The following is a 15,935-nucleotide window of genomic DNA, read 5'->3' as shown; positions in this document are numbered from 1 at the left end:
CATGGGAAAATCAAAAGAAATCAGCCAAGACCTCAGAAAAAAAATTGCAGACCTCCACAAGTCTGGTTCATCCTTGGGAGCAATTTCCAAATGGCTGAAGGTACCACGTTCATCTGTACAAACAATAGTACGCAAGTATAAACACCATGGGACAACGCAGCCGTCATACCGCTCAGGAATGAGACGCGTTCTGTCTCCTAGAGATGAACGTACTTTGGTGCGAAAAGTGCAAATCAATCCCAGAACAACAGCAAAGGACCTTGTGAAGATGCTGGAGGAAACAGGTACAAAAGTATCTATATCCACAGTAAAACGAGTCCTATATCGACAGAACCTGAAACGCCGCTCAGCAAGGAAGAAGCCACTGCTCCAAAACCGCCATAAAAAAGCCAGACTACGGTTTGCAATTGCACATGGGGACAAAGATCATACTTTTTGGAGAAATGTCCTCTGGTATGATAAAACAAAAATAGAACTGTTTGGCCATAATGACCATCGTTATGTTTGGAGGAAAAAGGAGAAGGCTTGCAAGCCGAAGAACACCATCACAACCGTGAAGAACGTGGGTGGCAGCATCATGCTGTGGGGGTGCTTTGCTGCAGGAGGGACTGGTGCACTTCACAAAATAGATGGCATCATGAGGAAGGAAAATTATGTGGATATATTGAAGCAACATCTCAAGACATCAGTCAGGAAGTTAAAGCTTGGTCGCAAATGGGTCTTCCAAATGGACAATGACCCTAAGCATACTTCCAAAGTTGTGGCAAAATGGCTTAAGGACAACAAAGTCAAGGTATTGGAGTGGCCATCACAAATCCCTGAACTCAATCCTATAGAACATTTGTGGGCAGAACTGAAAAAGCGTGTGCGAGCAAGGAGGCCTACAAACCTGACTCAGTTACACCAGCTCTGTCAGGAGGAATGGGCCAAAATTCACCCAACTTATTGTGGGAATCTTGTGGAAGGCTACCCGAAACGTTTCACCCAAGTTAAACAATTTAAAGGCAATGCTACCAAATACTAATTGAGTGTATGTAAACTTCTGACCCACTGGGAATGTGATGAAAGAAATAAAAGCTGAAATAAATCATTCTCTTTTCTATTATTCTGACATTTCACATTCTTAAAATAAAGTGGTGATCCTAACTGACCTAAGACAGGGAATTTTTACTAGGATTAAATGTCAGGAATTGTGATAAACAGAGTTTAAATGTATTTGGCTAAGGTGTATGTAAACGAACGACTTCAACTGTATGCATCTGTTAGTCACAGATACATTTAAAAAATGGGCCTCAGGATCTCGTCATGGTATTTTTGTTCATTCAAATTGCCATCTGTAAAATGCAATTGTGTTCGTTGTCCGTAGCTTATGCCTGCCCATACCATAACCCCACCGCCACCATGGGGCACTCTGTTCACAACATTGACATCAGCAAACCGCTTGCCCACACGACTTCAAACACGTGGTCTGCGATTGAGGCCGGATGGACGTACTGCCAAATTATCTAAAACGACGTTGGAGGCGGCTTATGGTAGAGAAATGAACATTCAATTATCTGGCAACAGCTCTGGTGGACATTCCTACATTCAAGTCAGCATGCCAATTGAGACATCTGTGGCATTGTGTTGTGTGACAAAACTGCACATTTTAGAGGGGCCTGAAGGTGTGTTGTGTCATTATCCTGTTGAAAAAGCAGATGGGATGGCGTATCGCTGCAGAATGCTGTGGTAGCCATGCTGGTTAAGTGTGCCTTGAAATCTAAATAAATCACAGACTGTGTCACCAGCAAAGCACCCCCACACCATAACACCTCCTCCATGCTTCACGGTGGGAACCACACATGCAGAGATCATCCGTTCACCCACACCGCATCTCACAAAGACATGGCGTTTGGAACCAAAAATCTCAAATTTGGACTCATCAGACCAAAGGACAGATTTCCACCGTTCTAATGTCCATTGCTCGTTTTTCTTGGCCCAGGCAAGTCTCGTCTTCTTATTGGTGTCCTTTAGTAGTGGTTTCTTTGCAGCAATTCGACCATGAAGGCCTGATTAATGTTGAGATGTGTCTGTGACTTGAACTCCGTGAAGCATTTATTTGGGCTGCAATTTCTGAGGCTGGTAACTCTAATGAACTTATCCTCTGCAGCAGAGGTAACTCTGGGTCTTCCATTCCTGAGGCGGTCCTCATGAGAGCCAGTTTCATCATAGCGCTTGATAGTTTTTGCGACTGCACTTGAAGAAACTTTCAAAGTTCTTTACATTTTCCAGATTGACTGACCTTCATGTCTTAAAGTAATGATGGACTGTTGTTTCTCTTTGATTATTTGAGCTGTTCTCTTACCTTGTCACAAAACAACTGATTGGCTCAAACGCATTAAGAAGGAAAGAAATTCCACAAATTAATTTTTAAGAAGGCACACCTGTTAATTGAAATGCATTCCAGGTGACTACCTCATGAAGCTGGTTGAGAGAATGCCAAGAGTGTGCAAAGCTGTCATCAAGGCAATGGGTGGCTATTTGAAGAATCTCAAATATAAAATATATTTTGATTTGTTTAACACTTTTTTGGTTACTACATGATTCCATATGTGTTATTTCATAGTTTTGATGTCTTCACTGTTATTCTACAATGTAGAACATTTTAAAAATAAAGAAAACGCTTGAAGGAGTAGGTGTGTCCAAACTTTTGACTGGTGCTGTATGTGCACAACACTTGAGAGAAATAAACTTTTTGTGCGTATGGAACATTTCTGTGATCTTTTATTTCAGCTCATGAAACATGGGACCAACACTTTACATGTTGCGTTTATATTTTTGTTCAGTATAAAAGACACATTTGTAAAACAGAGGGAGATGCTGAACTATCAACCCTGGTGTGGAAGGCTAGCAGCAGGGTCTGTGCTCTTTAGTCTACCCTACCTTGGTGGTGTGGAAGGCTAGCAGCAGGGTCCGTCCGTTGGAGAGGAAGATCTCTACAGCGTTGTCTCTGAGCTGCCACCACCTCTTATGGACCTCCTTTATCTCCTCATAGGTCCAAGAGAATGATGCTGCCTCTGTCTCACCCTGGATACTCTGTCACGACACACACAGTGAGAAGCCAGACAACAACACCACTATCATTTTTCTAAATGTGCAAGTGTAGAGAGAGGGTTACCTGGTTGTCATGGGCGTCAGCCGCGTTATCCTCCACAAAGTACATCCCAGACTTCCCTGTGGATGCAGAGGGTCGAAAGGTCACTGTGTGAGTAGAGAGCACACCAGTAACTAAAGCCTCAGACAGCCTCATGGGGACCACGTCCAGAGCACCAAGCTAGATACAGGAGCACCAAGCTAGATACAGGAGCACCAAGCTAGATACAGGAGCACCAAGCTAGATACAGGAACACCAAGCTAGATACAGGAACACCAAGCTAGATACAGGAACACCAAGCTAGATACAGGAGCACCAAGCTAGATACAGGAGCACCAAGCTAGATACAGGAACACCAAGCTAGATACAGGAACACCAAGCTAGATACAGGAACACCAAGCTAGATACAGGAGCACCAAGCTAGATACAGGAGCACCAAGCTAGATACAGGAGCACCAAGCTATATACAGGAGCACCAAGCTAGATACAGGAGCACCAAGCTAGATACAGGAGCACCAAGCTAGATACAGGAGCACCAAGCTAGATACAGGAGCACCAAGCTAGATACAGGAACACCAAGCTAGATACAGGAACACCAAGCTAGATACAGGAGCACCAAGCTAGATACAGGAGCACCAAGCTAGATACAGGAGCACCAAGCTAGATACAGGAACACCAAGCTAGATACAGGAACACCAAGCTAGATACAGGAACACCAGGCTAGATACAGGAACACCAAGCTAGATACAGGAGTACCAAGCTAGATACAGGAACACCAAGCTAGATACAGGAACACCAAGCTAGATACAGGAACACCAAGCTAGATACAGGAACACCAAGCTAGATACAGGAGCACCAAGCTAGATACAGGAGCACCAAGCTAGATACAGGAACACCAAGCTAGATACAGGAACACCAAGCTAGATACAGGAGCACCAAGCTAGATACAGGAACACCAAGCTAGATACAGGAACACCAAGCTAGATACAGGAACACCAAGCTAGATACAGGAACACCAAGCTAGATACAGGAACACCAAGCTAGATACAGGAACCCCAAGCTAGATACAGGAACACCAAGCTAGATACAGGAACACCAAGCTAGATACAGGAACACCAAGCTAGATACAGGAACACCAAGCTAGATACAGGAGCACCAAGCTAGATACAGGAGCACCAAGCTAGATACAGGAGCACCAAGCTAGATACAGGAGCACCAAGCTAGATACAGGAACACCAAGCTAGATACAGGAGCACCAAGCTAGATACAGGAGCACCAAGCTAGATACAGGAACACCAAGCTAGATACAGGAACACCAAGCTAGATACAGGAACACCAAGCTAGATACAGGAACACCAAGCTAGATACAGGAACACCAAGCTAGATACAGGAACACCAAGCTAGATACAGGAACACCAAGCTAGATACAGGAACACCAAGCTAGATACAGGAACACCAAGCTAGATACAGGAACACCAAGCTAGATACAGGAACACCAAGCTAGATACAGGAACACCAAGCTAGATACAGGAACACCAAGCTAGATACAGGAACACCAAGCTAGATACAGGAACACCAAGCTAGATACAGGAACACCAAGCTAGATACAGGAACACCAAGCTAGATACAGGAACACCAAGCTAGATACAGGAACACCAAGCTAGATTCAGGAACACCAAGCTAGATACAGGAACACCAAGCTAGATACAGGAACGTGGCTGTTAGGTGGTTTCTTACCCAGCAGCAGCTCTCCTGAGGTCTCTCTAGACGGAGCAACACTGATGCAGCGTCTGGTGAATCTGATTGGTTCGCTGGTGGCCTTGTCTTTCACCGTGGAGGAGAAGGAGGAGTGGGTCTTATCCTCAAACAGGAAGGACAGTGGAGCCCGCGCTGCAGAGTCTAAAAGGAGAGATAGACAGACAGAGACAGACAGACAGACAGACAGGATCAAACGGTATCAATAAAGCTGGATTCAATCATAGCAGGTTTCCAGATTTCCGAAAATGAAGATACTATCTGGAAAGCTCTTTTTTGCAGCGGTTAGAATGGCGTCCCCTGTGGTGCTGAAGATCAGACTGACTAACAATTGGTGTCTTTACTGTCTGGCTTGTGTCGGTCTTTAAGCAGGTACTTGTTGGGGATGGTGAGGGTTAGGGGTTATGGGTTAGGGTCAGCGTACCGTCTGGCTTGCGTCGGTCTTTGAGCAGGTACTTGTTGGGGATGGTGAGGGTTAGGGGTTATGGGTTAGGGTCAGCGTACCGTCTGGCTTGCGTCGGTCTTTGAGCAGGTACTTGTTGGGGATGGTGAGGGTTAGGGGTTATGGGTTAGGGTCAGCGTACCGTCTGGCTTGCGTCGGTCTTTGAGCAGGTACTTGTTGGGGATGGTGAGGGTTAGGGGTTAGGGGTTAGGGTCAGCGTACCGTCTGGCTTGCGTCGGTCTTTGAGCAGGTACTTGTTGGGGATGGTGAGGTAACACCTCTGCAGCCGTCTTCTCTCCCTGTTGGGTCCCTCTGTAGGGTCCAGTTGCCAGGAGGTGGGGTACGACATCTGGTCATACCACACAGCACTGAAATACACATGAAATAGTATTGGCATGGCATGGCATGGCATGGCGTAACGTAACGTAACACATGACAGTACATTTAAGCAATAAGCCCAGAGGGGGTGTGGTATATGACCAATATACCACAGAGAAGGGCTGTTTAGGCACAACGCAACATGGAGCATAGCCGTGGTATATTGACCATACACCACAGACCACTGAGGTTCCTTATTGCTATTATAAACTGGTTCCCGACATTATTACAACAGGAAACAAGTCATTCTATTATAAACTGGTTCCCGACATTATTAGAACAGGAAACAAGTCATTCTATTATAAACTGGTTCCCAACATTATTAGAACAGGAAACAAGTCATTCTATTATAAACTGGTTCCCAACATTATTAGAACAGGAAACAAGTCATTCTATTACATGAGGAAATGGCACCGAAGAAGATGTCAGCCGTTTTACAGCCCTCTAACCAATTGTACTATTATGAGTGTTTTCTCGCGTTATTTGACCAAAAAGAGCTTCTGGATATCAGGACAGCGATTACTCACCTCGTATTGGACGAAGATTTTAACATCAACGAGTCGGACGCGAAGGATATCCTACAGATACCCGACAAGGCCCAAATCCCTGTCATTCGCATGAGAAAGAGACAGAGATATCGTGGCCGTAGGTCGGGGTGCCTTGAGGATCCGACGGCGAGTGAGTAAACTGCCTCTTCCATCAATCCTATTAGCCAATCTTCAATCATTGGAAAATAAATTAGACGACCTAAGATTACGCTTATCCTACCAATGGGACATTAAAAACTGTAATATCTTATGATTCGCAGAGTCGTGGCTGAACGACGACATGGATAACATACAGCTGGCGGGCTATACGCTACATCGGCAAGATATAACGGCTGACTCCGGTAAGACAAGGGGTGGCGGTCTGTGTATATTTGTAAACAACAGCTGGTTCATAAAATCTAATACTAAGGAAGTCTCAAGGTTTTGCTCGCCTGAGGTAGAGTATCTCATGATAAGTTGTAGACCACACTATTTACCAAGAGAGTTTTCATCTATATTTTTCGTAGCTGTCTATTTACCACCACAAACCAATGATGGCATTAAGATTGCACTGAATGAGCTGTATACGGCCATAAGTAAACAGGAAAACGCTCATCCAGAGGCAGCGCTCCTAGTGGCCGGGGACTTTAATGCAGGGAAACGTAAATCCGTTCTACCTAATTTCTACCAGCATGTTAAATGTGCAACCAGAGGAAAAAAAACTCTAGACCACCTTTACTCCACACACAGAGACGCATACAAAGCTCTCCCTCGCCCTCCATTTGGTAAATCTGACCATAACTCTATCCTCCTGATTCCTCCATCAGTCACTGGCTTCATCAATAAGTGCATCGATGACGTCGTCCCCACCGTGACCGTATGTACATACCCCAACCAGAAGCCATGGATTACAGGCAACATCCGCACTGAGCTAAAGGGTAGAGCTGCCGCTTTCAAGGAGCGGGACTCAAACCCGGACGCTTACAGTTGAAGTTTACACACACCTTAGCCAAATACATTTAAACTCAGTCTTTCACAATTCCTGACATTTAATCCTAGTAAACATTCCCTGTCTTAGGTCAGTTAGGATCACCACTTTATTTTTAAGAATGTGAAATGTCAGAATAATAGTAGAGAGAATGATTTATTTCAGATTTTCTTTCATCACATTCCCAGTGGGTCAGAAGTTTACATACACTCAATTAGTATTTGGTAGCATTGCCTTTAAATTGTTTAACTTGGGTCAAACGTTTTGGGTAGCCTTCCACAAGCTTCCTCCTGACAGAGCTGGTGTAACTGAGTCAGGTTTGTAGGCCTCCTTGCTCACACAAACTTTATCAGTTCTGCCCACAAATGTTCTATAGGATTGAGGTCAGGGCTTTGTGATGGACACTCCAATACCTGGACTTTGTTGTCCTTAAGCCATTTTGCCACAACTTTGGAAGTATGCTTGGGGTCATTGTCCATTTGGAAGACCCATTTGCGACCAAGATTTAACTTCCTGACTGATGTCTTGAGATGTTGCTTCAATATATCCACATAATTTTCCTTCCTCATGATGCCATCTATTTTGTGAAGTGCACCAGTCCCTCCTGCAGCAAAGTACCCCCACAGCATGACGCTGCCACCCCCGTGCTTCACGGTTGGGATGGTGTTTTACGGCTTGCAAGCAACCCCCTTTTTCCTCCAAACATATCGATGTTCAGTATTGCCAAACAGTTCTATTTTTGTTTCATCAGACCAGAGGACATTTCTCCAAAAAGTAAGATATTTGTCCCCATTTGCAGTTGCAAACCGTAGTCTGTCTTTTTTATGGCAGTTTTGGAGCAGTGGCTTCTTCCTTGCTGAGCAGCCTTTCAGGTTCTGTCGATATAGGACACGTTTTACTGTGGATATAGATACTTTTGTACCTGTTTCCTCCAGCATCTTCACAACGTCCTTTGCTGTTGTTCTGGGATTGATTTGCACTTTTCGCACCAAAGTACGTTCATCTCTAGGAGACAGAACGCGTCTCCTTCCTGAGCGGTATGACGGCTGCGTGGTCCCATGGTGTTTATACTTGCGTACTATTGTTTGTACAGATGAACGTGGTGCCTTCAGGCGTTTGGAAATTGCTCCCAAGGATGAACCAGACTTGTGGAGGTCTACCATTTGTTTTCTGAGGTCTTGGCTGATTTCTTTTGATTTTCCCATGATGTCAAGCAAAGAGGCACTGAGTTTGAAGGTAGGCCTTGAAATACATCCACAGGTACACCTCCAATTGACTCAAATGATGTCAATTAGCCTATCAGAAGCTTCTAAAGCCATGACATCATTTTCTGGAATTTTCCAAGCTGTTTAAAGGCACAGTCAACTTAGTGTATGTAAACTTCTGACCCACTGGAATTGTGATACAGTGAATTATAAGTGAAATAATCTGTCTGTAAACAATTGTTGGAAAAATTACTTGTGTCATGCACAAAGTAGATGTCCTAACCGACTTGCAAAACTATAGTTTGTTAACAAGATTTGTGGAGTGGTTGAAAAACAAGTTTTAATGACTCCAACCTAAGTGTATGTAAACTTCCGACTTCAACTGTATAAGAAATCCCGCTATGCCCTCCCACGAACCATCAAAGAGGCAAAGAGTCAATACAGGACTAAGATTGAATCGTATTACACTGGCTCTGACGCTCGTCGGATGTGGCAGGGCTTGCAAACTGTTACAGACTACAAAGGAAGCACAGCCGTGAGCTGCCCAGTGACTCCCCTCCCCCCCAGTGTAACTCTGTGTGACCCCCCCAGTGTAACTCTGTGTGACCCCCCCCCCACCTCCCCCCCAGTGTAACTCTGTGTGACCCCCCCCCCCCCAGTGTAACTCTGTGTGACCCCCCCCCCCCAGTGTAACTCTGTGTGACCCCCCCCCCACCTCCCCCCCAGTGTAACTCTGTGTGACCCCCCCCCCAGTGTAACTCTGTGTGACCCCCCCCCCTCCCCCTCCCCCCAGTGTAACTCTGTGTGACCCCCCCCCTCCCCAGTGTAACTCTGTGTGACCCCCCCAGTGTAACTCTGTGTGACCCCCCCCCTCCCCCTCCCCCCCAGTGTAACTCTGTGTGACCCCCCCCCTCCCCAGTGTAACTCTGTGTGACCCCCCCTCCCCAGTGTAACTCTGTGTGACCCCCCCAGTGTAACTCTGTGTGACCCCCCCCCCCCCTCCCCAGTCCTCACCGGTCGTGTGTGAGTGTCTGAACCAGTTCCTGCCAGTGTCTTGAGGCACTGAGGTCCATCTTATAGAGCCCTCTGATGTGTTGGATCACTTTCTTTCTCTCCATACCCTGTCTCAGTGACACATTCTGGGTGATGTCGGCTGCGATCTTAGAGATGTCCTTGGACTTACCGTCCAGACGCTGGATCAGACTGGACAAGGGAGAGAGATGGACAATACATTAGTATAAAACAATGGTCACTCTTTGCCTCTGTCCTTGGTTTCTGAATTCCTCTCAAAGTACATGGGCGCTGAGGATCCATTCCAAGGTCCCTCCCTCTGACCTCCTCCTCCAATGAGCTTTGAGAGGAATGGAGGAAACAAGTACGGGGGAAAGCAAGGTAGTTTGACAGGAAGTAAGACACGGCTCTGGAGTCTAACGAACCAATCATCCTTCACCTTTTCTGTGTGTTGGAAATCTTTTTCTCCCAGGCCAGCTTACTGCTCTTCTCTTCCACCTCGTATTTCAACTGTTCCTGTGAGATGAAACGGGACAAGAGTGAGACCGGTGAGATGAAACGGGACAAGAGTGAGACCTGCGAGATGAAACGGGACAAGAGTGAGACCTGTGAGATGAAAGGGGACAAGAGTGAGACCTGCGAGATGAAACGGGTCAAGGCTGGGACTTCCAATAATCAGGTAGATAGATCAGCCCTTGGGTTGTTGGAGAAAATAAACCAGGACTCATCAAGACAGTTCTAGCTCCAGAGTTTAACCGTTGGCCAGACTGGCTAGTGATGTTATAGGGTTAAGTAAGAGATGTTATAGGGTTAGGGTTAAGTAAGAGATGTTATAGGGTTAAGTAAGAGATGTTATAGGGTTAGGGTTAAGTAAGAGATGTTATAGGGTTAGGGTTAAGTAAGAGATGTTATAGGGTTAGGGTTAAGTAAGAGATGTTATAGGGTTAGGGTTAAGTAAGAGATGTTCTAGGGTTAAGTAAGAGATGTTATAGGGTTAGGGTTAAGTAAGAGATGTTATAGGGTTAGGGTTAAGTAAGATATGTTATAGGGTTAAGTAAGAGATGTTATATGGTAAAGTAAGAGATGTTATAGTGTTAGGGTTAAGTAAGAGATGTTATAGGGTTAGGGTTAAGTAAGAGATGTTATAGGGTTAGGGTTAAGTAAGAGATGTTCTAGGGTTAAGTAAGAGATGTTATAGGGTTAAGGTTAAGTAAGAGAGGTTATAGGGTTAGGGTTAAGTAAGAGATGTTATAGGGTTAAGTAAGAGATGTTATAGGGTTAGGGTTAAGTAAGTGATGTTATAGGGTTAGGGTTAAGTAAGAGATGTTATAGGGTTAAGTAAGATATGTTATAGGGTTAGGGTTAAGTAAGAGATGTTATAGGGTTAAGTAAGAGATGTTATAGGGTTAGGGTTAAGTAAGAGATGTTATAGGGTTAAGTAAGAGATGTTATAGGGTTGAGTAAGATATGTTATAGGGTTAGGGTTAAGTAAGATTTGTTATAGGGTTAGGGTTAAGTAAGAGCTGTTATATGGTTAGGGTTAAGTAAGAGATGTTATAGGGTTAAGTAAGAGATGTTATAGGGTTAAGTAAGAGATGTTATAGGGTTAAGTAAGATATGTTATAGGGTTAGGGTTAATTAAGAGATGTTATAGGGTTAGGGTTAAGTAAGAGATGTTATAGGGTTAGGGTTAAGTAAGAGATGTTATAGGGTTAAGTAAGAGATGTTATAGGGTTAAGTAAGAGATGTTATAGGGTTAAGTAAGAGATGTTATAGGGTTAAGTAAGAGATGTTATAGGGTTAAGTAAGAGATGTTATAGGGTTAAGTAAGAGATGTTATAGGGTTAAGTAAGAGATATTATAGGGTTAGGGTTAAGTAAGTGATGTTATAGGGTTAGGGTAAAGCAAGAGATGTTATAGGGTTAAGGTTAAGTAAGAGATGTTATAGGGTTAGTCTTAAGTAAGAGATGTTATAGGGTTAAGTAAGAGATGTTATAGGGCTAGGGTAAAGTAAGAGATGCTATAGGGTTAGGGTAAAGTAAGAGATGTTATAGGGTTAGGGTAAAGTAAGAGATGTTATAGGGTTAGGGTAAAGTAAGAGATGTTATAGGGTTAGTCTTAAGTAAGAGATGTATAGGGTTAAGTAAGAGATGTTATAGGGCTAGGGTAAAGTAAGAGATGTTATAGGGTTAGGGTAAAGTAAGAGATGTTATAGGGTTAGGGTAAAGTAAGTGGTGTTATAGGGTTAGGGTTAAGTAAGTGATGTTATAGGGTTAGGGTTAAGTAAGAGATGTTATAGGGTTAAGTAAGAGATGTTATATGGTTAAGTAAGAGATGTTATAGGGTTAAGTAAGAGATGTTATAGGGTTAGGGTTAAGTAAGAGATGTTATAGGGTTAGGGTTAAGTAAGTGATGTTATAGGGTTAGAGTTAGGTAACATTTACATTTACATTTTAGTCATTTAGCAGACGCTCTTATCCAGAGCGACTTACAGGAGCAATTAGGGTTAAGTGCCTTGCTCAAGGGCACATTAACGTCATTTAGCAGACGCTCTTAGCCAGAGCGACTCACAAATTGGTGCGTTAACCCTATAGCCAGTGGGATAACCACTTTACAATTTGGGGGGGGGTTAGAAGGAACACTTTATCCTATCCCAGGTATTCCTTAAAGAGGTGGGGTTTCAAATGTCTCCGGAAGGTGATGAGTGACTCCGCTGTCCTGGCGTCGTGAGGGAGCTTGTTCCACCATTGGGGTGCCAGAGCAGCGAACAGTTTTGACTGGGCTGAGCGGGAGCTATGCTTCCGCAGAGGAAGGGGAGCCAGCAGGCCAGAGGTGGATGAACGCAATGCCCTCGTTTGGGTGTAGGGACTGATCAGAGCCTGAAGGTACAGAGGTGCCGTTCCCCTCACTGCTCCATAGGCAAGCACCATGGTCTTGTAGCGGATGCGAGCTTCAACTGGAAGCCAGTGGAGTGTGCGGAGGAGGGGGGTGACGTGAGAGAACTTGGGAAGGTTGAACACCAGACGGGCTGCGGCATTCTGGATGAGTTGTAGGGGTTTAATGGCACAGGCAGGGAGGCCAGCCAACAGCGAGTTGCAGTAGTCCAGACGGGAGATGACAAGTGCCTGGATTAGGACCTGTGCCGCTTCCTGTGTAAGGCAGGGTCGTACTCTCCGAATGTTGTAGAGCATGAACCTGCAGGAGCGGGTCACCGCCTTGATGTTGGCGGAGAACGACAGGGTGTTGTCCAGGGTCACGCCTAGGCTCTTCGCACTCTGCGAGGAGGACACAGCGGAGTTGTCAACCGTTAGGGTTAAGTAAGAGATGTTATAGGGTTAAGTAAGAGATGTTATAAGGTTAGGGTTAAGTAAGAGATGTTATAGGGTTAAGTAAGAGATGTTATAGGGTTAAGTAAGATATGTTATAGGGTTAGTCTTAAGTAAGAGATGTTATAGGGTTAAGTAAGAGATGTTATAGGGCTAGGGTAAAGTAAGAGATGTTATAGGGTTAGGGTAAAGTAAGAGATGTTATAGGGTTAGGGTAAAGTAAGAGATGTTTTAGGGTTAGTCTTAAGTAAGAGATGTTATAGGGTAAAGTAAGAGATGTTATAGGGTTAGGGTTAAGTAAGAGATGTTATAGGGTTAGGGTAAAGTAAGAGATGTTTTAGGGTTAGTCTTAAGTAAGAGATGTTATAGGGTTAAGTAAGATATGTTATAGGGTTAAGGTTAAGTAAGTGATGTTATAGGGTTAGGGTTAAGTAAGAGATGTTATAGGGTTAAGTAAGAGGTGTTATAGGGTTAGGGTTAAGTAAGAGATGTTATAGGGTTAAGTAAGTGGTGTTATAGGGTTAGGGTTAAGTAAGATATGTTATAGGGCTAGGGTTAAGTAAGTGGTGTTATAGGGTTAGGGTTAAGTAAGATATGTTATAGGGTTAAGTAAGATATGTTATAGGGCTAGGGTTAAGTAAGAGATGTTATAGGGCTAGGGTTAAGTAAGAGATGTTATAGGGTTAGGGTTAAGTAAGTGATGTTATAGGGCTAGGGTTAAGTAAGTGGTGTTATAGGGTTAGGGTTAAGTAAGAGATGTTATAGGGTTAAGTAAGATATGTTATAGGGCTAGGGTTAAGTAAGAGATGTTATAGGGTTAGGGTTAAGTAAGTGGTGTTATAGGGTTAAGTAGGTGCTGTTATAGGGTTAAGTAAGATATGTTATAGGGTTAGGGTTTTGTCGGAGCATTCCACAGGGATGTTGGCCCATGTTGACTCCAAAGCTTCCCACAGTTCTGTCAAGTTGGCTGGATGTCCTTGGAGTGGTGGACCATTCTTGATAAACACAGGAAACCCTAACCCAAGTCAATATTAGGAAGGCGTTCCAAATGTTTTGTAAACTCAGTGTAGGTCCATTATAACTTCTACGTACTTTTTATCTAATTTTAGACGTTCAAGAGCTTTGTTAACCCAAAATAATAATTTACACTGAACCAACAAAAGAAATGCAACATGCAACAACTTCAACAGATTTTACTGAGTTACAGTTCATATGAGGATATCAGTAATTTTACATTTACATTTTAGTCATTTATCAGACGCTCTTATCCAGAGCGACTTACAGGAGCAATTAGGGTTAAGTGCCTTGCTCAAGGGCACATCGACAGATTTTTCACCTAGTCGGCTCGGGGATTAGAACCAGCGACCACTAAGCTACCTGCAGCCCTCAATTGGAATAAATTAATTAGGCCCTAATCTATGGATTTCACATGACTGGGAATACAGATATGCATCTGTTGATCACAGATACCTTTAAAAAAAAAGTAGGGGCGTGGATCAGAAAACCAGTCAGTATCTGGTGTGGCCACCATTTGCCTCATGCAGCGTGACACATCTCCTTCGCATAGAGTTGATTGTGGCCTGTGGAATGTTGTCCCACTCCTTCTCAGTGGCTGTGTGAAGTTGCTGGATATTGGCGGCAACTGGAACATGCTGTCGTACACTTCGATGGGTGACATGTCTGGTGAGTATGCAGGCCATGGAAGAACTCAGACATTTTCAGCTTCCAGGAATTGTGTACAGATCCTTGCAACATGGGGGCGTGCATTATCATGCTGAAACATGAGGTGATGGCGGCGGATGAATGGCACGACAATGGGCCTCTCGTCACGGTATCTCTGTGCATTCAGATTGCCATCCATAAAATGCAATTGTGTTCGCTGTCTGTAGCTTATGCCTGCCCATACCATAACATTTCTGGGATCTTTTATTTCAGCTCATGAAACAACACTTTACATGTTTCAGTATATAAATGAAACGTTGAGTCTCAAATAACCGCCTGCCCCTTTTAATAGCAGGGTAACGGGACACATTTCAGCAAATGCCTGTTTCAAATAAACGCCTGGTCTAAATGAATTGTTTACGAGGTTACCATGAATTACCATGAATTGTTTACGAGGTTTAATGTTTGATTTGTTACATTAAATAATTCAGTAATGACTCAAATGACGTCAATCATCTATTTTTATCGGCAGTAAGACACACAGCTGAGAACTGCTAGCTAACTGGCTAACAGAGAACTGCTAGCTAACTGGCTAACAGAGAACTGCTAGCTAACTGGCTAACAGAGAACTGCTAGCTAACTGGCTAACAGAGAACTGCTAGCTAACTGGCTAACAGAGAACTGCTAGCTAACTGGCTAACAGAGAACTGCTAGCTAACTGGCAAGAACAGAAACAGTCTACAGCTTCAGGAGTACAGACCCCCAGGATTTGTTTGATCGCCCTCTAGTGGTGAAAGTAAGAACTGCAGAAAATACAGTAAAAGAAGATAATTATTCTGTCAACTAATATTTTGTATATTTTTTAGGCATCCTAAGAAAAGAAACGCGACAGTGTGTAAATGATAACAGGAAATGAAGACTGATTATGCTGGAAGTGAATGCTGGAAATAAACAATTAAATATGCAAACGATGTTGTTTACATGAAGCTCCACAACGAGACAGGGTGCAGGTCAGCCTGCCAGCTTAGTGGAGTCTGCCACTAGCACAGTCAGTGTAGTCAGCTCAGCTATCCCCGTTGAGACCGTGTCTGTGCCTCGATCTGGGTTGAGCAATACTAAACATGGCGGTGTTTGCCTTCGTTTATTCCAGTGAGATTGCTATCGGCCTATATCGGACAGGAAGACGTGATCTTCCTGTCCGGTTTGTCGCCCCCTCGGGCTCGTGCAGTGGAGGAGATCTTTGTGGGCTATACTCAGCCTTGTCTCAGGGTAGTAGGTTGGTGGGCTATACTCAGCCTTGTCTCAGGGTAGTAGGTTGGTGGTCTGTTGATATCCCTCTGGTGGTGTGGGGGCTGTGCTTTGGCAAAGTGGGTGGGGTTATATCCTGCCTGGTTGGCCCTGTCTGGGGGTATCGTCAGACGGGGCCACAGTGTCTCCCGCCCCCCCCTGTCTCAGCCTCCAGTATCTATGCTGCAATTCTCTATGTGCCGGGGGGTTAGGGTCAGTTT

At 44.3% G+C, this 15,935-nt stretch overlaps 1 protein-coding gene across 1 annotated transcript in view; it reads right to left on the bottom strand.

Moving 5' to 3' along the window:
* LOC311122697 (lysosomal-trafficking regulator-like) overlaps positions 1-9,955 on the bottom strand; it is a gene marked incomplete at its 5' end in the record, with an annotated part of 38,392 nt that extends 28,437 nt beyond the window's left edge. The window contains 6 exons of the mRNA XM_084197031.1: positions 2,923-3,075; positions 3,158-3,213; positions 4,871-5,032; positions 5,553-5,698; positions 9,443-9,631; positions 9,879-9,955. Of these exons, the coding sequence (XP_084053157.1) occupies positions 2,923-3,075; positions 3,158-3,213; positions 4,871-5,032; positions 5,553-5,698; positions 9,443-9,631; positions 9,879-9,955 (783 nt within the window). The remainder of the gene's footprint in view (positions 1-2,922; positions 3,076-3,157; positions 3,214-4,870; positions 5,033-5,552; positions 5,699-9,442; positions 9,632-9,878) is intronic.
* Between the last annotated feature and the right edge of the window lie 5,980 nt (positions 9,956-15,935).

Source organism: Coregonus lavaretus (assembly GCF_964263955.1).
Source record: "Coregonus lavaretus genome assembly, contig: HAP1_SCAFFOLD_505, whole genome shotgun sequence".
Classification (NCBI taxonomy): Eukaryota; Metazoa; Chordata; class Actinopteri; order Salmoniformes; family Salmonidae; genus Coregonus; species Coregonus lavaretus.
This window is presented reverse-complemented; position numbering and strand designations above follow the sequence as displayed.